This window comes from Phodopus roborovskii, unplaced genomic scaffold (assembly GCF_943737965.1).
Source record: "Phodopus roborovskii unplaced genomic scaffold, PHOROB, whole genome shotgun sequence".
NCBI classification, from domain to species: domain Eukaryota; kingdom Metazoa; phylum Chordata; class Mammalia; order Rodentia; family Cricetidae; genus Phodopus; species Phodopus roborovskii.
Window position 1 is genome coordinate 34,988,659 of NW_026126480.1, and position 20,844 is coordinate 35,009,502.

The window sequence follows — 20,844 nt, forward strand, 5'->3', positions numbered from 1 at the left end:
CAGACCCTGCAGCCACCCGGAACGCCTTCGGCGTCTCTCGGCAATACTCCCACCTCTACCACTGCGGCCCCTCAGACCCGATCCGGAAACAGCCGAGCGGATCCGGAAACAGCCGAGCGGACCCGGAAGCGGGAGTGCCATCACCAGGGAGTGCGGGAATCCGCCGTTTAGGCTGAGACGATGGCAGCAGCTGCGCCAACAGCCCTAGGTGAGGACCCGCGGCGTCGGCAGCCAGGGGTCGATGCGTGAGGGCGCCGCCGTGCACATGGCGAGCAGGGGGCTGGGGACGGGCCCGAATGTGGCGGCTGGCGGCAGAGCGCCAGCGCGGAGGCTTGGGAAGGGGGCGGGGCAAACACCCGCCAGGGTGGGCGGGGTCTTGTGTGGGCGGGGCCTGAGGGTTGGGCAGGTAAGAGATGGGGAAGAGCGGGGGAGGGGGAAGGGGCGGGGCCGCTGGAAGAGATTGGACAATCGAACTAAGTACACTATGGGAGGCGGGAAGGGGCAGGGTCAGGTGAGTGAGTTGAGGGCGGCGCAGATGAATCATGGACTGATTTACTGGATTGCTGGGTGGCCTGAAGTGTCAAGAGACCTGAGAACCATGGGAAGAAAGCTTGGTCCCTGTTCCTCCACAGCGCTGGACCCCCAGCCCCAAAATGGGCAAAAGGATGCACCCGAGTCAAGTGAGCTCTTACGGCTTCGTGCCGAACTGGCCGGTGCACTGGCAGAAATGGAAACCATGAAGGCTGTAGCGGAGGTGAGCGAGAGCACCAAGGCAGAAGCGGTGGCTGCAGTGCAGAGACAGTGCCAAGAGGAGGTGGCTTCCCTGCAAGCCATCCTGAAAGGTAAGGAACCCGCCCCCGACACACCCACCTTCCAGACTATCAAGCTCTGACCCTCTAACAGAGAATACAGGATGAGAAAGGCTTTAAGTGAGCTTCATGTAGCTTAGCAAAGAGAAGTCTGTGTCCCAGTTTCAGGAGAAACGCAAGTGTTGTCATCAATTCTTGTCAGTCACAGCACTCATTTTTACCCATTCTGTTACGGTTGTCATTTCTCATCCTTGATGATGTCAAATTAGTCCTGAATATGAGCCAGAAACTTGTCATTTCCCTCAGGGCTCTAGACTCAGCCTAGTCTCTCTGAGTTTAGTCCTGTAGTTTCCTTCCTTCAGAAGCATCCCCACTGCACCCTGTACAAACACACATGTCTCCTTCTCTTCCTCATGGCCTCTGGATTGATAGACACCAGCTTTCTTGGTCTCGGGTTCCCCCACTTTCCTATTCCCTGCCCTTCTCTGTTTCCTGGCAGTAGTATTACTGTGGCCAGCTCTATTGAAATACAGCCCCAGCCTCACAGATCTCCCTCAGTGGTCTGCCCTTGACCTTGGCTTCCAGAGTAAACTGCCTAAATTCCCATCTCACCCTACCAGGCATGAAAGTTTATCTGTAATCCCAGCTCTGGAGATTGGAGATTGACATATCCCTAGGAGCTTGCTGGCCAGCCAGTCTAGCTAAAATAGATCCAACATCAGTAAGAAATCCTATCTCAAAAAAATAAGGTAGAGAGCAACTAAGGAAAACCCTGATAGTGACCTCTGATTTATATGAGTGTACACACAGTAAGTGTTGCAGCTTGGATGAAAAGGTATCCTGGTGGTTGGGAACCAATGAGTACCACAAAGTTACATATAACTTACAGCTCTGCTCCAGGAAAAGGGTTCTCCAGTGCAAGTGTAACACTCTCCTCTGGTAGGGGAAGATTTCCCCAGCAAAGTTGTTACAGCTCTGCTCAGGTCCATCAGCAAACCTCACTGAAGAGATTTATTGGGGAGGAAAAATCCAGGAGTGTGACTGCTTCGGGTGAGAACAGAAGCAAACTGAACAGGGTACAGACCTTATATAGAATTGGGGGGAGAGGGGCAAAGCTTTCCAGGATGGCTTGGGATTGGTAGATTTAGTGGGGCGTGCTCTAGACAGGGTTTCTCTGTGTAGCTGTGGCTGTCCTGGAACTCACTCTGTAGACCAGGCTGGTCTTAGGACTCACAGAGATCCACCTGCCTCTGCCTCTCAAGTGCTGGGTTTAAAGGTGTGAGCCACTATTGCCCAGCAGGATTGGTAAATTTTTGTGGCCTAATTCTGGAACAAGCTCAGGGATTGGTGGGATTTCAATCCCCGGGTCAAGCCAGGGTTAGGATGTTTATCCTTAGCCTGGGTCTGGGGTCTAATCAGAGGCAGTGCATTTTTGTTGTTGTTGTCTTGATTTGTTTCCTTTACTCCTTTTTTGCCCTACACACATACAAAATAAAAAAGTGTATCCTAAGTTTTAACAATGGCTTCTCTTTATTGAGCACTTACTATATGCCATACATAGAGCTAAATGCTCTATAAAGTTGTAGGGAGCCGTCCCTACATTCTCCATTACAAGATGGCGCTGGCATCCGGCTGGCGGTTGGCATAAATAAGCCTGTGCACGCGTGCAAGGAGATTTCTCCCGCGCCTCTCCCGTGGCGTCATTTGGCCTGATGAGCGAGCAACCAGTCAGGGAGTGACACGTCCTAAGAGAGGCTGAGTTTCTATATAAGGGTGTGGGTTTTTGCTCCCGGGTTTCGGCACCAGTTGTCCCTCGCTACCGTCTCGCCAGCAAGAACGACGCGGCACACAGATAGGATCCTTCTGCGATAATAGCTTTAATGCTTCTTGAGAGGCAGAGCATAAGCTTACACCAACTGCAGAGCGAAGACCCTTTTTGAGACAAGGCCCAGGGTGAACTTCTTCCTCCTCCTTTTTTTTCCCCACAGTTTAAAATTAGGTGTGTGTGTGTTTGTGTGTGTGTGTGTAAAAGAGAGATAGACAGACAGGGGCTATCATACATGCTGTGGTATACATGTTGGCCCAGAGAACAACTTCATGAATTCAGTTCTCTCCTTCCACCTTTATGTGGGTTCCAGATAATTAAGAGGGTTGAACTCTGGTCATCAGACTTTCATGACAAGCACCTCCAACCACTGAACCATCTTGATGGCCTTAAACTTGTGATCTTCCTCTCCATGTGCTAGGATTAAGGCATGCACTACCACCCCTACTTTTATGCAGTACAGAGGAATCACTCCACCAACTGAGCCACATCCCCAGTCCTATTTTGTCTTTTGTTTTATTTTGGTAGGATCTTACACTGTAAGTTAAGCTAGCCAGGAATGCATTTTAGAGGCCATTATAGCCTCAAACTCAAGGTACTCTCCTGCTTCAGCCTCCTAGGTACTAGAGTTTAGGTAGGGGGTAGCATCCTTGGCTGTGTTTAAAGTTCTTAACAGACTCTTTGAGGCAGGAATTATTGTCTGACCATGCTACAGAAAAAGCACAGAAACACGGGTTCACTTGCAAAGAGTGATATAGCCACATAGCAGCAGATTTGAACCCAGGCAGTCTGGCAACTTCTCTATCTAATGCTAGTGCATGTAAAGATGTACTATAGTACTAGATGCACTAGCTCACTGGGACCAGTATACTAGCTCCATGGGCAAAGTTTGATGACTTGAGTACAACCTCTAGAACCCACAGGTGGAAGGAGAAAGCCAGCTCCTCACGTTGTACTCTGACATAGCAGAAACCACAGGACCTGCCTGGACATGGAGAAGGCCAGAACCTTGCCCTGAAATTCATCCTCTAACCTCCATATGTAACTTGGCACATGGTCACACACATACACAGACACAAAGGAATAGAATCATTTTTAAATTTTTATTATATTTGTTTTGTGTGTGTGTGTGTGTGTGTGTGTGTGTACATGCGCACATGAATGTGTGCCAGAGAGAGAGAAAGAAAAAGTGAGAGAGTGTGTGTGTAAGAGGACGACTTGTGGGAGTTGATTCCATTTACCAAGTGGGTCAAGAGATGGACCTCAGGCTATTGGGCTAGGTGGCAAGCACCTTTACCCTCTAAACTATCTTGCCAGCCAATAAATAAATTCAAAATAAGTAAAGGAGCCAGGCATGGTGGTGCATGACTTTAGTCCCAGTACTTGGGAGGCAGAGGCAGGGGCATATCTGTGAGTGAGTTGCAGGCCAAATTGGTCTATATAGTGAATTCCAAGTCTACACAGTCAGATACTGTTTCAAAAAAATAAATACATAAACATTGGCCAGGCATGGCATTGCACACCTGTAATCCCAGAACTTAGGAAACAGTCTGAAGGATCTCAAGTTCAGGCCTGCTTGGAAAAAAAATAAATGAATAAGTAACTGAGAAAAAACAAAATGATAATGTCTACTTAACACCACCTCCACTTGCCAATAATCTATAGCTTAATTTCCAGCCCTCTTAGTTTGTCATCCAAAGTCTTGAGAGCCTTGTGCTGTCACTTGTGCGCCTTTACATTTGGGCTCTTCTGATGTTGCCAGCATGTCCAGACATACCAGCCCATGCTGATCCTGTTGCTCTGTCTTCCCTTCCTTATCTCTAGCCAGCACCCCTTCCTGGATGGGCTCATAGGGCTCCTCCTCTGGGATCCATACTTGGGGAGTAGACCTTCTCGTCCCACATCCTTGGAATTGTCATGGCTATTGTCACTGAGCTGTGAGCCTCAGGTGATGGGCCTGTCTGATGAATTGCTGTATCTACAGAGCCTAGAGTAAATATTCATCACTATTATCAAATATTGACTGTTCCAAACATATTAATAGGAATAGATATCAGTTCTTCAGCATTTGTTATGCAAATAACTGGACAGTCTATATTTCTACAGACCAGAGTTTTCCCTTTTTTCTGTATGTGTTTGTATAAGTTTGTGTGTGTGTCCTTGTATACAGGTGTACATACCTGCATGCCTTCCATGTAAAAGCCAGAGAGCAATTGCTCTCTACCTTCTTTTTAGTTATTTATTTGTTTTTTTTTTTTTTTTTTTTTTTTTTTTTTTTTTTTTTTTGGTGTTTTGAGACAGGGTTTCTCTGTGATTTTGGAGCCTGTTCTGGAACTAGCTCTGTAGACCAGGCTGGACTAGAACTCAGAGATCCACCTGCCTCTGCCTTCTTACTGAATCTGGGGCTCACCATTCAGCTAGGCTGACTGGCCAGTGAGCCTGTCTCTGCCTCCTCACCACTGAGACACAGGCACATGCTGTTGGGCATCTTTGTATGGGTTTAGCCATTATTTGTATTTTATGTGTGTGGGTGTTTTGCCTGACTGAAGGTCTGTACCACTACATGCAGGGTATTGAATCCTTTCTTTTCTTTACTTCTTTTGTTTTAAAGATTGATTTATTTATTGGCTAGGCATTGGTGGCACATACCTTTAGTCCCAGCACTCGGGAGGCAAAGGCAGGCGAATCTCTGAGTTCGAATCCAGGCAGTGCATTCCTGACTTGACCCAGGGATTGAAATCCCACCAATCCCTGAGCTTGTCCCAGAATCAGGCTACAAAAATCTACCAATCCTGCTGGGCAGTGGTGGCTCACACCTTTAAACTCAGTACTTGAGAGGCAGAGGCAGGTGGATCTCTGTGAGTTCTGTTTTTGTTCTTAACCCTGATGATATTTTGCTTCCTTTGTTTTTACTAATAACCAGGCCTCATATTTGCCTAATTTTAGTAAAAATATCCCGGGCCATTTGGAATATATCTGAGCAACATACTGTGCAATTGGTCCTTATTGTATGCCAGATGGTGTATGATACCTTACATATATCTCTCACTTCATCCTGAAACACCCAGGGTCAGACACACTCCCTGTTACTCCCGAGGACACTAGTGCACAGACGTGCTGAGGTCCAGTTCTGCCCAGCTCACCATGGTAACTACTACAGTTGATCACCTGGGAGAGGGCAGGCACCGAGCACCCACCCTTCCTGCCCACAGACTCCATCAGCAGCTACGAGACCCAGATCGCAGCCCTGAAACAGGAGCGACAGCAGCAGCAGCAGGACTCTGAGGAGAAGGATCGAGAGCTGGGCCACCTCAAACAGCTGCTGGCCAGGGCCCACCCCCTGGACTCCTTGGAGAAACAAATGGAAAAGGTGGGGATGGGATGGACTACCCTGTCCCTGGGGATTGGGACAATAGTGATTGTTGGTGTCTCGTTGCCTGTCATTGGACACAGTAATGACACAGCTGAGTGCTTAGCAGGATCCTGGCTAGTAGTTACCAAGTTTACTCTGGAAACAAGTTTAGTCATGTGGAGGAAGAGAACTAACCCCAGTGTCTGTGCCAGACACTGTGAGTGCTCCACAGTGAACTGTTCTCTTCTCAGAACCTATGGTATAATGACTCCTTTATTGTTACTATCATTAATAACAGTAGGAAACTGGATATGGTGACAGGTACTGATAGTCCCAGCTATTGGGGAAGCTGAGACAGGAGGATGGCTTGAGCCCAAAGCTTCAAAACAGCCTAGACAACAAAGTAAGAACCAGGATCTTGCTATGTAGTCCAGGCTATCCTTGAACTTGCCAAAGGCCTCCTGCTTCAGGTCCTGAGTTCTGGGATTGGTAGACGTGTACACCTATAGCTAGATACAAACCTGAAAAGGTTGTTTGTGTACAAGTATATATACACATATACTTATGTTTTTTCATGCGTGATAGGCAAGCACTCTCATATATTTTTAATATCTGCACGTGGTGGTACATACCTATAATCCCAGCACTGGGGAAGCTGGGCAGAAGAATTGAGTTTGAGGCTAGCCTAAAGGTAGGTAGTAACACCTCCACCTAAGAGACAATAAAGAAATTAAATTCTAGGACGCATATATTTTCATGTGCTTCCCTTTGAACAGTATGCATTCTTACTTTATTTTATCTTCAAAGAAGCTCTGTGAGGAACTTCCCACTCATGCAAACAAAGATCAAACAGGAGCTCAGGGCTAGAGCTGCAGTCAGTTGCTGGAGCGCTTGCTTCGTATGTATGAAGCCCTGGTTTCAGTCCCAGCACTGCATAAAACCTGGCGTGTGGCATGGTGACGCATGTCTGTGCTTCTAGCTTGTGGAAGCTGGAAAACCAGAAGCTCAGGTTCAAGGCCAGCCTGGGATGTGAGATCCTACCTCAAAAATCAACACAAAACTGGGCTCCCACTAGAAGTTGCTGTTCACTTCAGGCCTCCTCTGGGCTGAGGACTGGGTGAGGCTCAGTGTCAGCCCCCAGGACAGCAGAAGGAGCTTCAAGTCTGTCAGGCAGGTTCTGGTGCTGTGTTGATCTGTGCTGTGTATTTTGCTGTACACAGAGTGGGCATTCCAGGTGTGCAGACATTTTGTCCATGACACATGTAGTTAAATTAGTTTGTTTAGTTCAAGAGGTTGAAATGATCTGAGAGAGATGGTAACAGATGAAGCCTGACTGGAGCTTGTGGCCTGGAGCATGGAGTGAGAGGGGGAGGCAAGACTGTTGTTTGTTTTGTGGTTTGTGGAGTTTCACTATATAGCCCTGGCTGCCCTAGAACTCATTCTGTAGACAAGGCTGGTCTCCAACTCAGGAGGCAGATTCATCTACCTCTGCCTCCCAAGTGCTGGGATTAAAGGCTGTGCCACCACCACCTGACAGGACTGTTTTTACTGACCCCTTGCAAAATCTCAAGCTTAAAAGGAGACAATCAAGAAATGGTCAGGTTTCTGGTTGGGATGACAGGATGGGAAGATGTCAGTTAACATGAGGTTGGCTACATGCAATCAGAAACATAGTGATCATTAAACACAGTAGTTTAAATAAGATAGGAGGTGTTTGTTTTGTTTTAAGTCCATCCTGATAAAACAGTCATTAGAAACCCAGACACAGCAGTTAAGAGCACTTGCTGCTCTCTTCCAGAGGGTCCAGGTTCAGTTCCCTGAACCAACTTGATGGCTCACAACTGCCTGTAATTCTAGTTCCAGAGGATCAAACACCCTCTTCTGGCTTCTGAGTATACCAGATACTACACCACACACGATGTATGGATTTATGCAAGTAAAACATGCACATACATAAGATAATATACTTAAATACTTTTTAAAAGAAGAAATGAAACCTAGGCTTCTGTATTGCTGTTTGGCTGTAGCTGGTAGATTGCCTCATAGTCCAAGATGATTGCTTGAGTGCCAGGCATCATATCCATGTTCCAGTCAGCAAGGAGTTACAAAGACAATCTTCCTTTAAGGAGTTGGCCTGTAAATTAACAACATACTGCAGAAGTGCTTACATCTCATTAGCTACAACTAAGTTGTATAACCTTTGTTCCAGAGAAGCTGAGAGATGTAGAAGGTATTAGAGAACTGAAACCATGTGCCTAGTTAAAAAATCAGAGGTCCTAGGATATAGAAATGTACACATTGAGACGAAGAATAAGTAAACAAGAGGAAGCTAGGTATGACCTTGGCCCCGTTCCCTGGGAGCACTTAGACCATGTGTTCTGGAGTCTTGTGGGTGGGTATAACCTTCAGGGAGGATTACAATCGGTGGCCATCGTTCAGGAGGAAAGGGCTGTCACTGTCCAATGCCCCATCCCTCTAGGCCCACGAAGACTCAGAGAAGCTCCGGGAAATTGTGGTACCCATGGAGCAGGAGATTGCAGAGCTGAAAGTGAAGCTTCTGAGGGCGGAGGAGCTGATCCAAGAGATGCAGGTGAGGGGAAGAGGGAAAGTCCGGGTGCTGAGGGAAGGAGGGGTTCCTGGGCATTGGCGTCCAGCCTCTGCTGTACAACTTCCCCTAGAGACAACCAAAGCAGCCTGCTTCCCTGCATGGCTCCACGGAGCTGCTTCCACTATCAAGGAACCCCTCGCCTCCGCTGGAACCCTTGGAGGAACCTAGTGGAGACGCGGGCTCAGCTGCAGAGGCCTTTGCCCACAACTGTGACGACAGTGCCTCCATCTCTTCTTTCTCCCTCGGTGGGGCAGCCAGTAGTACCTCCCTACGAGGCACACGGGGCCTAAGCCCTGAGCAGGAAGAGACTGCTTCTCTGGTGTCCACTGGCACTCTGGTCCCTGAGGGCATCTACCTACCCCCTCCTGGGTACCAGCTTATTCCAGATAGCCAGTGGGAGCAGCTTCAGGTAGAGGTGAGTGGACTGAGCTATGTCCTATGGATAATCCTACTTCTCTTTGATATGTACAGGGACTGCACTAAAGCTTCAGTGGGGACACCAGTGGGAGGGAGGAAGTTCCCCTTCCAGAAAAGGAAGTTGGGCATAGCATGAGTAGGGATGCTGTAGAAGATAACATTGTGTTGAGAAATGCCCAGAACAAAAGTGAAGAATGGTGGGGTATGGCTTGGTGGTAGAGCCCTTCCTAGCCTTGGATTCAGTCCCCAGCACTGTGGGGGTAGGGGGGTTAAGTAGCCCAGAAGATGACAGCAGAGAGGACAAGAAGTAAAATGTATCTCTCCACTTTGAGGTGCCACAGGCCCTACTGAGGGATGGATGGGGAAGGGAAGAGTAGGCATGGTGATCCCTTGCCAGCAGAGCTGAAAAATAAGTCTGAAGTTTGGGTCTGGCAGGGTCAGCAGCTGCAGAAGGACCTGGAAAGTGTCAGCCATGAGCGGGATGAGCTGCAAGAGGGACTGAGAAGGAGCAATGAGGACTGTGCCAAGCAAGTAAGTTCAGCCTCATTTAAGGCCCCCACAGGGCCCGCTGGCCACCCCTACCCTGCCCCTCCCCCAGCTTCCCTCTCATTTCACCCTCTTTCCTCCTTAGATGCAGGTGCTTCTGGCCCAGGTCCAGAACTCAGAGCAGCTGCTTCGAACTCTACAAGGGACTCTGAGCCAAGCGCAAGAACGTGTGCAGCTGCAGATGGTGAGTGCTGTGTCTGGGGTGAAAGGTCAGGACTACTTGGGGCCCTGGAGGGTGTAGAAAGCCAAGTCAGCCCATCCAGCTGCTCTCACCAGGTGAGTGAAGACTTTGGGGGTGTCCTGGCTGTGACCAGAGCTATGTAAACTTGAACTAGCTCCATCTGTAAACTGAGCTAATGCGATCAAGTCTGCAGAATCAGAAGGTTAAAAAGCAAATCAACACTAACCACCTTCCACCCAGAAGTGTGTGAGATCCATGTGGTCAGACGTCATGCTTTTAAAGAGAAGCCAGAGATCTGGGAATGTGTATTTTGCCTCCCAGTTTTAAAGCTGGCAATTACATGGGGCTGGAGAGATGGCTCAGTAGTTAAGAGCACTAGCTGCTCTTCCATAGGTCCTGAGTTCAATTCCTGACATCCACACATTGAGAACCATCTGTAGTGGGATTTGATGCCCTCTTCAGGTGTAAAGGTATACATGCAAATACAGCACTCATATACATAAAATAAATCCTTAAGAAATAAAAATTAAATAAAATTGACAATTACTTGGGAGCTTAAAAAAGCATGTTTGAGAGGCTAGCAAGATGACTCAAGTGGGTAAAAGCACTTGCCACAAAGCCTGACAACCTGAGTTTGATCTCTAGGACCCATGTGGAATGAAAGAACTGACTTGGTAAGTTATCCTCTGACCTCCACACATGCTGTTTGTGCCCATTCTAAGTCAGGTGTGAGCCCAGTACACAGGAGTTTGAGACAGAAGGATCCTGAGTTTGAGATTAGCCTAAATTATAGCAAGATGATACACTACACAACACACACACACACACACACACACACACACACACACACACACACGGCATCTGAGTATCACATGATGTAATAAAAATGAATTTAAAGGCACATTGCAGAGCTGTGTTTATTTGGCATGCATAGAGCCCTGGGTTCAATCCCCAGCACCATGTAAACTGACCAGATATGGTGGCTCATGCATGTAATCCCAGCACTCAGGAGGTGGGTGGGGGCCTGGAGAAATGGCTTAGTGGTAAGGTACATTTGCTTGTCCTGTTCCCATTACCTTCATGGTGCCCTCATTTGTCTGTAACTCCAGTTTCAGGGTACCCAATGCCTTCTTGTGGCCTCCTCAGACACCAGGACACCCTTGGTGACATATCACATGAAGACAAATGTTTGTGTTCGTAATTTTTTTTAAAAAATTTAAGAAGTTTAAAATCGTCCTTGACTACCAGCAACCTGTACTTAAATGTGTGTGTGTGTGTGTGTGTTGTGGCCTGATGTAGTATATACCTTTCCTAGATAAAAGGATCACCAGTTCAGGCCAACCTTGACCACATAGTGAAACTGGGGAATAGGGCAACTGGAGAGATGGCTTAATGGCTAAAAGCATTGGCTGCTCCTTTCATAGGACCCATGTTTAGTTCTCAGCACCCCTGTGGCAACTTACAATCATCTGTAATTACAGTTCCAAGAGATCTAACATCCCCTTCTGGCCTCCATAGGCCACAAGGAAACAGTCAGATACTTGAAATAAATCACTTTTTAAAAAATATGCCATCTGGGCTGGAGAGATGGCTCAGAGGTTAAGAGCATTGGCTGCTTTTCCAGTTCAATTCCCAACAACCACATGATGGCTCACAACCATTTATAATGAAATGTGGCGCCCTCTTCAGGCATGCAGGCATACATGCAGACAGAATACTGTATATATAATAAATAAATCTTTTTATAAAAAATGCCATCTAAATGAAATACCCACAGTAGGTTGTGGCTGCCAGTGTGTCGGCAGGGACAGAATCTGAAGAGGTTAGAGCCAGAGAAGGCAATAAGGAGTTTCTTCTTGGGGCTGGAGAGATGGCTCAGAGGTTAAGAGCACTGGCTGTACTTCCAGAGGTCCTGAGTTCAATTCCCAGCAACCAAATGGTGGCTGACACCATCTGTAGTGAGATCTGGTGCCCTCTTCTGGCCTGCAGGCATACATCACTGTATACATAATAAATCTTTTTTTTTTTTTTAAACAATTTATTTTATATACATTGGTGTTTTGCCTAAATGTGCATGTGTGAAGGTGTCAGATCCCCTGGAACTTGAGCTATAGACAGTTGTAAGCTGCCATGTGGGTGCTGGGAATTGAACCCCGGTCCTCTGGAAGAACAGCCAGTGCTCTTTAACCACTGAGCCATCTCTCCAGCCCCATAAATCTTTTTTTTTTTTTTTAAAAAAAAAAAAAAAAAAAAAGTTTCTTCTTGGGCTAGCTGCTGATACGTATGCCTTTAATTCCAGCAGAGGCAGACAGTGAGTTACAGGACAGCTGGGGCTATTGAAAAATAGACAAACAAAAAGCAAGTTTCTTCTCAGCAGATCGGGAGGCCAGCACTTTCTAGATAGCAGTCTAGCAGTGGGGCTGGGGTTTAGCCTCAGGGACTAGAGGTACTTACTGGTCCCTCTAATTGCCTTGTACTTGATATGTCTCCAGGCAGAGCTGGCCACTTCTCACAAATGCCTGCACCATGAGGTTAAAAGATTGAATGAAGAAAATCAAGGGCTCCGGGCTGAGCAGCTGCCATCCTCCGCCCTCCAGGGCCCGGAGCAGTGGGAGAATGAGGGTGAGGCCCTGCCCAGCTCCATACAGGTAAATGGCACCAGAGTGCCTGGTGTCAACCTGTGGCTGTCTCCTCTCCAAGGAAACCTGAGGACAGACCCTGGCTCTTAGTATTAACTGTGTCTAAGACTTACTTTCTTCATCTGATAAGTGGAGCCATACCATCTTCCCAGGCATGAAGAGAAAGAACTAGAAAATGCTGGCCACGAGTGAAGGGAATGGTGGTTATGTTTGCCATTTTTACTGCACCCCATGCTGCTCATGCAGCCTGGACAAGCACTGTGCCACTGAACCATACTTTGGACCCTTGTTGTTTGTTGGTTGATTTTGGTTGGTTTGGTTTTTCAAGGCAGAGTTTCTCTGTGTAGCTTTGTACAGAATTCACTTTGTAGACCAGGGTGGCCTTGAACTTGAAGAGATATACCTCTTGAGTGCTGAGATTACTGAGATTAAAGACCTGTGCCACCACTGCCCATCAATTTTTTTTTTTTTTTTTTTTTTTTTTTTTGAGAAAAGGTCTCTCTTTGAGACAGGTTGGACTCCTGAGTGTGGAATCCCAGGCCCCATCTGACACTAGGTACTGTTTGCTATTTTTAAATGACATTGGTCCTTAAGATTGAATTCTTCAGAATCTTTGAACCTGTCTCCATGATGGTCTGTGTCAACTTATAAACAATTTATTCATGAAGTAGTAGATCACCTAGTTGTTATTTCTACCCTAAGAATCGTCACTAATGTCCACTTCAGTGTGACCCTGTAGTCTTCAATTTCTCAACTTCCTATCCGTGTGTGTGCAAGTGTATATGTGTTGTACGTGTGCATGTGGTGTGCATGCGTGTGTGTGTGTGTGCGCGCGTGCATGTGTGTGTGCATGTGTGTGTGTGTGTGTGTGTGCGCGCGCGCGTGCATGTGTGTGTGCATGTGTGTGTTGGGGCGGTTGGGTGAGATGGTCTCCTATAGTCTAAGCTGGCCTTGAACTTCTGATGGTCCTGCTTCTACCTTAGGAGTGCCTGGGTTATAGTTCCACACTACATCTCTCCTCGGTTTTTTGTTTGTTTGTTTGTTTGTTTGTTTGTTTGGTGGACTGGTTGGTTTGGTTTAGTTTTTTGTTTTTTATTTTTCAAGATGGTTTCTCTGTGTAACTCTGGCTGTCTTGGAACTCACTACATAGACCAGGCTGACCTCGAACTCACAGAGATCCAACCTGCTTCTGCCTCTCCCATGCTGGGATTAGAGGGGTGCACCACCACCACTCTGGCACTGTCCTCAGTTTTTACATTATCCTGGAGATCAAATCTGGAGCTTATCCCTGCTAGGCAAGCACCTTGTCAACTGAGCCAATCCCCAGCCCTCTCTGCTCTCTTTTTATTGTGGTTTTTATTACGTACAGAATAGAGAGCATAACTTGAGTTGTTTGGAAGCTTATAGGAGTTCTGGAACTTTCCACGCTGTTCTTGAAAGTCCTCCCATACCATGTGGCAGTCATGGTCTCCCATTTCTTCATCCCACTGTAAATCTGCAGTTTGCTAACCACTCTAACTGTGGCGGTTGGCTGCTTTTCTGGTCTAACATCCTCCTCCCTCCCTTCCTTCTTTTCACACTCGCCCTCTGGCCAGTGGTTCCTGTCTCCTCTTCTGCCCTGTGCCCAGCCAAGCCGAGCCCTTGTGTCTCATGCAGGAGCTACAGCTGCTCGTGCGGCACACCCGGCAGCAGGCGAGGGCCAGGCAACAGGCACAGGAGCATGAGGCTGAGCGCCTGCGCATTGAAATCGTGAAGCTGCGGGAGGCACTGGAGGAGGAGACAGCAGCCAGGGCCAGCCTGGAGGGACAGCTGAGGGTGCAACGAGAAGAGACAGGTGGGGAGAAGGACGTCACCACAGGGTCCCCAGGGTCAGGCATGAGCATCAGGAGGAGGTGAGGTGCAGGAGATCCAGCCTTGACCTGTCTCTCTCTCTCTCTCCTACAGATGTGCTAGAGGGTGAGTAGGGGTCAGCACCTTGTGGAGGCTGCACCAGTAGGGCTGGGATTGTGTGGGGCTGACTTCCAGTCTCCTTGCTCCTTGACTTCCCAGCCTCCCTATGCAGCCTGAGGATAGAGACAGAGCGGGTCCAGCAAGAGCAACGCAAGGTGAGTGGCACCTGGTGACATGGCTTAGGTGATACAGCTGTGTAGTTTTACCCCCCTCACACCCTGCCTGTCTTCCTCAGACCAGGAAGGTAGCAGGAAACCCTGCATCAGTCACCTGGCTTGAGCCAGAGGCGGCCAGAGTCTGGTGGATTGAAGGGACACCAATGTGGGCCATCCACCCTCTCGCCTATCCAAAGATGAGTGAGGCCCTAGCTCTGCATCTTACCCCCGCAGGCCCAGCTCACAGACCTCCTCTCTGAACAGAGGGCCAAAGCACTGCGGCTGCAGGCTGAGCTGGAGACCAGTGAACAGGTGCAGAGGGACTTTGTACGTCTGTCCCAGGTCCTACAGGTATGACCTGGCCTTTCCTACTTAGTTGGTATGGCTCTGGATGACTTGTCCTTGGTCTCACAAGTGCAGTCCCCAATTAGGAGAGGTCCTTTTTCTAGGCCTGGCATGGTCTGTTCCCCTGAGCTGTTGCCCAAAAACATGGAAGCTCTCTTACACACCTCAGCTGCATGACCCACCAATGGCCAGCAACACCCAGACCTCCGCAGGCCAAGCTCCTGGGACCTGTTCCTTCCCTTGACCCCGTGTGAACACAGATTGCCTCTGCAGAGCTCACCCTAGGGACTGGCTGGTCAGGCAGGGGCTGTTTCCTCAGCAGACTTTCCATATCTCCCACCCAACCACACAGGTACGCCTAGAGCGGATTCGCCAAGCAGAGACTCTACAACAAGTGCATAGCATCCTGGATGAGGCACCCCTCAGGGACATCAAGGACATCAAAGACTCGTGAGGGGCCAGGCGAGAAGCTTTCCCTTCTGGGGAAGCTGCCCCTTTCTCTGCCAGAACTGTGAGACACGGACTGCAGGTCTCAGAATGAAGCTCACCCACTCCAAGCCTAGATGGTAGTGCCACCAAGGCCACTACTTCCGCTCAGGGTGGCTGGGCCTGCTCTCAGGGATGATACCTGGATGAGGGCCCAGCCTCCTCCCAAAACCAAAGTACAAGACAGGCTGAGCCCAGTAGCTTTCCGGCTGCCATGCTGCCTCATGGATCCTGCCCTCCTACCCTGCCACCTCTAGCTAACAGCCAGTCCCGCTCCAGGGCACATCCAGCTTGTGACTAGAAGCTGTTGGCGTCAGTGGATTCCTCACACATAAGCCCTGGGACACGCAGCTGCTCTCTGGACTGTATGACACTAAGGTATTTGTCCACAGGCACCAGAGATAGGCCTCAAGATATATGGAGACCAGGCCAGACTTTTCTGTCATTTATTTTCAATAAATAAGCAGCTCAGCTCAATCAGTCGCCTTGTCCCTGCAAGCCCCGTGAGGTTGGGAAGGGGATTTACAAGGTTCAGAGGGAGGACAGGTTGGTGAAGGGAGACAGTGGGACATGGAACTTTGTTTATAAACAGAATTGGGGGAGAAGGGTCTGTGTCAGCTCTGGCTGAAGATGCGTTGCTATTAGGGTGGGGAAGACAGGGCGAAAGGGCTGGTTACTTCCTTCTCTCATCTTCTGGATCTGGAAGAAGAAAGGAAGGGGTTGGAGCAGGTGGGCACAGGAGGCAGAGCTGCAGCTCCTTGTGCATCTCCATATACTCACCTGGAGGGGCCTATGGCCATCTTCCCTACTCATCTGTGGTGTGCCACACCCCAGCCCGCCCCCAGCCACCACAGCCCCAGCAGCAGCGACAGCCAGCGCGACGCAGCGCAGCCCAGCAGACTGGAAGGCCAGGACACAGCCTCACAGTTGCCAGTGCCCACAGGAAGGGCAGGGCCCTCATGTGGAAGCGGGCAGTGGCAACAGCAGCAGTGGCTCCAGGGACAGCTTCGAGCGAGCGCAAGTGACCGCGGGGGGGGGGGGCGCTGGTGGCCGAGCGGCAGGGAACAGCAGCTGGGGCAAGGTGTGTAGGGAAATACCTGTGACACGTTCAAAGACATGGAGGAGGGGGACGGTTATCCTATGGCCAGAGAGGACAGAGAGAGGCCGTTATCAAGGGGGAAGGAGGCCCAGGGGGCCACAGGGCTGAGCAGACTTGGGGGGAAACCCCACCAGTCATGGCTGGAGTGGGGACAGGGCTTGGGCTGCCCTCCCTGGGGACACTGGTCCTGCCAGGGCCAAAAACACTTACCTACCTGCAAAGGAAGAGGGGAGTGAGTTGTGGCACATATTCGCAGCGCAGAGGGCAGGGGCTCTGCTCAGGACTGGGTGCTAGGGAACGGGCTGTCTCTTACCCTCCAGATAGTTCCGAGCAATGAACTTGAGAAGCTCGTCTAGCCCGATGACTGGAAGTGAGATCTTGAGAACCATGAGCCATTGGGTAAAGTCCAGGGCCCGGAGCTTGAAGATCATCTGTGGTGGAGACAGCAGCCATCAGGAAAGGAGCACGCCTTTAATCCCAGTACTTGGGAGGCAGAGGCAGGTAGATCTCTGTGAGTTCGAGGCCAGCCTGGTCTGCAGAGCTAGTTCCAGGACAGACTCCAAAACCACAGAGAAACTCTATCTTGAAAAATCAAAGAAGAGAAAAAAAAGGGGGGGCAGGGAGCTATGAACTACTCTCCACAGGGTCTGCATGGGCTCCCTGGAGTCGGGGAGAAGTGATGGCAGAAGGCTCACCGGCAGGGGGTCAACATAGAGGATGAGGAAGTGGAGGGACATGGACAGGCAGATGGAACCCAGCAACCAGATGTTCACCCAGGGCGGCATCCGCAGTAGGGACTGGTTCTCAGACAGGCTGTGACAAAGACAAAGGCCAGGCAGATGGAGGGAGAGGGATACACAGAAAGATGTGGTGAGGCAGAGGGGTGGGAAAAGAGAGGTGGAGGGCAAGAGACCAGTAGGCACATCAGGGCCCACCAAGTGGACAGGACTTACCTGTTGAGAGCATTGCACATCTCAATGGTCACCAACACAGACAAGGCCATGGTCATGGGCTCAGGGGCCTCAAAGACCTCACAGTCCAGGCCATCAAACTCAGGGTTGTGCTCAGTGCACTGCATAAAGTGAGTCTACAAAGGAGGAGGCAGAAGTTTGAGAGCCACAGAGGAGATGCCTTCCAGATGCCTCCCAGTACCCACCGCTCCATCTTCCTACCAGCTGGTGGTAGCTGACATGAGGCCCATCCTCCGCATACAAGAACCACCAGGCAGCTGCTCCCACAGTGGCTGCACCCACATAGCCTGTGGTGGGGAGAAGAGTTGGGGTCAGGGCTGAAGAGTTAAGAGGTGTAAAGAGGACCTTACACGACTGGAGACAGCTGGTTAAGGAGGCACCTTTGGGCAGCTTGACTTGGGAGAAGCTGGGATGGGGGACAAGGTCAGTCCCAAGGGCTCAGAAGGGTTGTTGAGTCCCTTCCTGCTCACCCCCAATTGCCATGTATCGGAAAAAGAGCCAGCCGCTGATGAGAGGCTCCTTGGGACTCCTGGGGGGACGGTCCATGATGTCCAGGTCAGGTGGGTTGAATCCCAGAGCAGTAGCAGGGAGCCCATCAGTTACCAAGTTCACCCACAGCAGCTGCACAGGGATCAGGGCCTCAGGCAGCCCCAGAGCGGCTGTCAGGAAGATACTGCCAAGAAGGAGAAAGGAGGTCATATACTAACTAATCCTGTTCCAAGTCTCATGATCACCCCTTTCTGCCCTGTGTATTTCTGGATGCTCCCCTGACTGCTCACCAGACCACCTCGCCCACATTGGAGGAAATGAGGTAGCGGATAAACTGCTTCATGTTGTTGTAGATGGCGCGGCCCTCCTCCACAGCAGCCACAATAGTGGAGAAGTTATCGTCAGCCAGCACCATCTCAGAGGCTGTCTTAGCCACAGCAGTACCAGATCCCATGGCAATGCCAATCTCAGCCTTCTTCAGGGCAGGGGCATCATTGACACCATCCCCTGTCTGAAGGCAGAAAGAGAAAGTGAGAAACTCAAACTTCCAGACGGCTTATGCTCTCTCCCACCCCACCCCCACCCCTACCCCAGATCCCATGTAGAAACTGAATCCTTCTCCTCTGCATGCCATTGGGGCCTCTGTGCATGAGTAGGGACACTCAGAGCCTTCACCCAGGCAGCCTTCTGGAGCATCTCACCATAGCTGTGATTTCATCGTAAGACTGCAGGTATTCCACAATCTTGGACTTGTGTGAGGGTTCCACACGGGCGAAGCAGCAGGCGCGTCTGCAGGCTTCCCGCTGCTCAGCCAGGGGCAGATCATCAAATTCACGGCCAGTGTAGGCACGATCTGTCACCTCCTCATTCTCAGAAAAGATGCCAATTCGCCGGCAGATAGCAATGGCTGTGCCCTTGTTGTCCCCAGTGATCATGATCACTCGGATCCCAGCATCACGGCACAGCTGGATAGAGCCTGTGACCTCTTTCCGGGGTGGATCCAACATGCCCACAACACCAACAAATGTCAGGTCCATCTGGAAAAGACAGTGGGTGGTGACAGGTCAAGGAGAGATTGGAGACAAACAGGAGGAAGGTCAGAGGGAGATGGGCAGTAATGGAGATGCTGGAGCATGCAGCCTTGGAGTTACACATCAGCAGGGCCTTGGAAGCACTAGCAGGAAACATTTCTCATTCCTTACAATGAATTCCAGCATACCCTGGCAGTGCCAAGCAAGGCCTGCTGCAAAAAGGAGAGCTGAAGCTAGGTGTGGTGGGTACACCTGTGATTCCAGCACTCAGGAAGTAAACAGGAAATCGTGAGTGAGTTCAAGGCCAGCCCAGGCTACATAACAAGACTCTGTCTCACCAACAACGAGGAGGAGGAGGAGGAGAAGACTACTACATGTTGGCATGGTCCTTTTAGCTGGCCTGTCATTGGCCCATCACTGTGAGTACATCCCCACTCTAATCCCCCACTGTAAGTACAGACAGTGAGCTTTTGGGGTTGTTGAGAGTCCACAGCAAGTGGGGAACCTATTTCAGGAAGTACATCAGTTGCCTCAAAATAAGTTCAGACACTACATGAGTGACAAAGATTCCCCTCTGGTACGGAACAGCACCACTCCACAGAGCACAGTTAATGTAGACTGTGGCTACAGGTGCAACGGGGGCATCACACGCCTGCCTGCCCGGGGTTCCAGCCCCGGCACCACATCAAGGCAGGACTGAACTAAATGACTGCCTCCTCTGGGCTTTTGTTTTTGTGGTTGTGTTTTGAAACAGGGTCTTGCTTGTTTAGTCAAGGCTGACCTACCTCAACCTCCTGACTGCCAGGTTAGATGATTCGTAAAACTGTCACACCTTAATGCCCTGTGACTTGGGGATTCATAGTACACAGCCACCGAGTTGATGCAGTAAGGATGGTGGCAGGGAAGACAGGGCCATCGGGAAAGCTGTTCAACACAATTCCAGTACAAAAAGAGGCCTTTGCCAGCTCACCTCATACTCCATGAACTTGGCTGAGTCATCTAGAACCATTTCCTCTCGTTTTGGTGGGGTGTCCCGAGTGGCCAGGGCCAGGCAGCGTAGGGTGTCCCGGCCAGTACCCCACTCCTTGATCACTGACATGATCTTTTCTTTCACAGGGCCCGTCAATGGCACACGGGTTGTGCCAACACGCACATAGTTACAGCGGTCGATGACGCCCTCAGGAGCACCCTAGAAAACCAGAACAGCATTCAGAGACCCTCGCCAGCCTTCCAGGGTACAGAGGGCAGGTACAGGGAAGGGCCCCAGTGTGACAGAGAGAAGGCTTCTGACCTTGACGAACATCTTGTTTCCTACAGCAGCCCGAGAAGACTTAGCTGGAGAACAGTAGACAGACATAGACTTTCTGTCTCGGGAGAATTCCAGGGTGAATTCCTTCTTCATTAGTTGGCGGATCACCTGGGAAGTAAACACCAGATCCCTTTTAAAACAGCCCAAAAGGATCTGGATGTCAGAGCAGATCCCATGCCAAGGCTAAGCCTAGAGCAGAGCCTGTTATCCACAAGACAAATGCAGAAACTGGCGCTTACCATTTCCACCGTGGACTGTTTGATTTTCAGTTTTGTAGTACTAAGGCTAGAACTCATGGCTCACACACTAGGCAAGTGCTCTACCATTGAGCCACACCTGAAGTTCAAGTGTTCAGTTTAAAGCACAACAGAAACAGAGTGGCTTTGCATGCTGCTACCCAATAGAACATTTAGTGATTGAAGAAATGTAGTCTGCACCATCCAGTGTGGTGCCAGTGGCAAACACAGTCAATATGAATGACCATGACTCTTTTTGAAACAGGGTCTCCCAATATAGCCCAGGTCGGTGTTAAACTCCAAGTAATTCTCCTGTCTCTACTTCCCAAGTACCCCTGTTTAGTTTGAATATAAATAACACATAGCCTTAAGTGCCTAGCACACAATGAAAAATGA

At 49.7% G+C, this 20,844-nt stretch overlaps 3 protein-coding genes across 6 annotated transcripts in view; 2 read left to right on the forward strand and 1 right to left on the reverse strand.

Annotated features, from left to right (window-relative positions):
- Window positions 1–15,790, forward strand: Rabep2 (rabaptin, RAB GTPase binding effector protein 2). Of its 3 annotated transcripts, XM_051192925.1 has the most exons (12): window positions 1–208; window positions 633–842; window positions 5,847–6,004; window positions 8,466–8,576; window positions 8,665–9,009; window positions 9,447–9,542; window positions 9,643–9,741; window positions 12,231–12,386; window positions 14,034–14,211; window positions 14,427–14,482; window positions 14,717–14,833; window positions 15,180–15,790. In XM_051192925.1, exons 1-12 carry the CDS (start codon window positions 181–183, stop codon window positions 15,279–15,281), a joined length of 1,656 nt encoding a protein of 551 aa, XP_051048882.1. In that variant the 5' UTR covers window positions 1–180; the 3' UTR covers window positions 15,282–15,790. The 3 variants fall into 3 exon arrangements, with proteins under 3 accessions (XP_051048882.1, XP_051048883.1, XP_051048881.1); XM_051192924.1 differs by lacking the exon at window positions 1–208 and having other exon boundaries at window positions 523–842; XM_051192926.1 differs by lacking the exons at window positions 1–208; window positions 14,717–14,833; window positions 15,180–15,790 and having other exon boundaries at window positions 522–842; window positions 14,322–14,470.
- Sbk1 (SH3 domain binding kinase 1) overlaps window positions 1–20,844 on the forward strand; it is a 253,873-nt gene that overhangs the window by 194,212 nt on the left and 38,817 nt on the right. The gene's annotated exons all lie outside the window — the stretch shown is intronic.
- Atp2a1 (ATPase sarcoplasmic/endoplasmic reticulum Ca2+ transporting 1) overlaps window positions 15,744–20,844 on the reverse strand; it is a 17,711-nt gene continuing 12,610 nt past the window's right edge. Inside the window, exons 13-23 of one of the 2 annotated variants that reach the window (XM_051192916.1) lie at window positions 20,195–20,320; window positions 19,874–20,092; window positions 18,574–18,909; window positions 18,163–18,383; window positions 17,854–18,056; window positions 17,585–17,670; window positions 17,366–17,499; window positions 17,108–17,225; window positions 16,726–16,843; window positions 16,411–16,451; window positions 15,744–16,012 (exon numbers count right to left, since the gene is read on the reverse strand). In XM_051192916.1, coding sequence (XP_051048873.1) covers window positions 16,447–16,451; window positions 16,726–16,843; window positions 17,108–17,225; window positions 17,366–17,499; window positions 17,585–17,670; window positions 17,854–18,056; window positions 18,163–18,383; window positions 18,574–18,909; window positions 19,874–20,092; window positions 20,195–20,320 — 1,566 coding nt within the window. In that variant the 3' untranslated portion in view covers window positions 15,744–16,012; window positions 16,411–16,446. The remainder of the gene's footprint in view (window positions 16,013–16,410; window positions 16,452–16,725; window positions 16,844–17,107; window positions 17,226–17,365; window positions 17,500–17,584; window positions 17,671–17,853; window positions 18,057–18,162; window positions 18,384–18,573; window positions 18,910–19,873; window positions 20,093–20,194; window positions 20,321–20,844) is intronic. The other variant, XM_051192915.1, reaches the window with a different exon arrangement.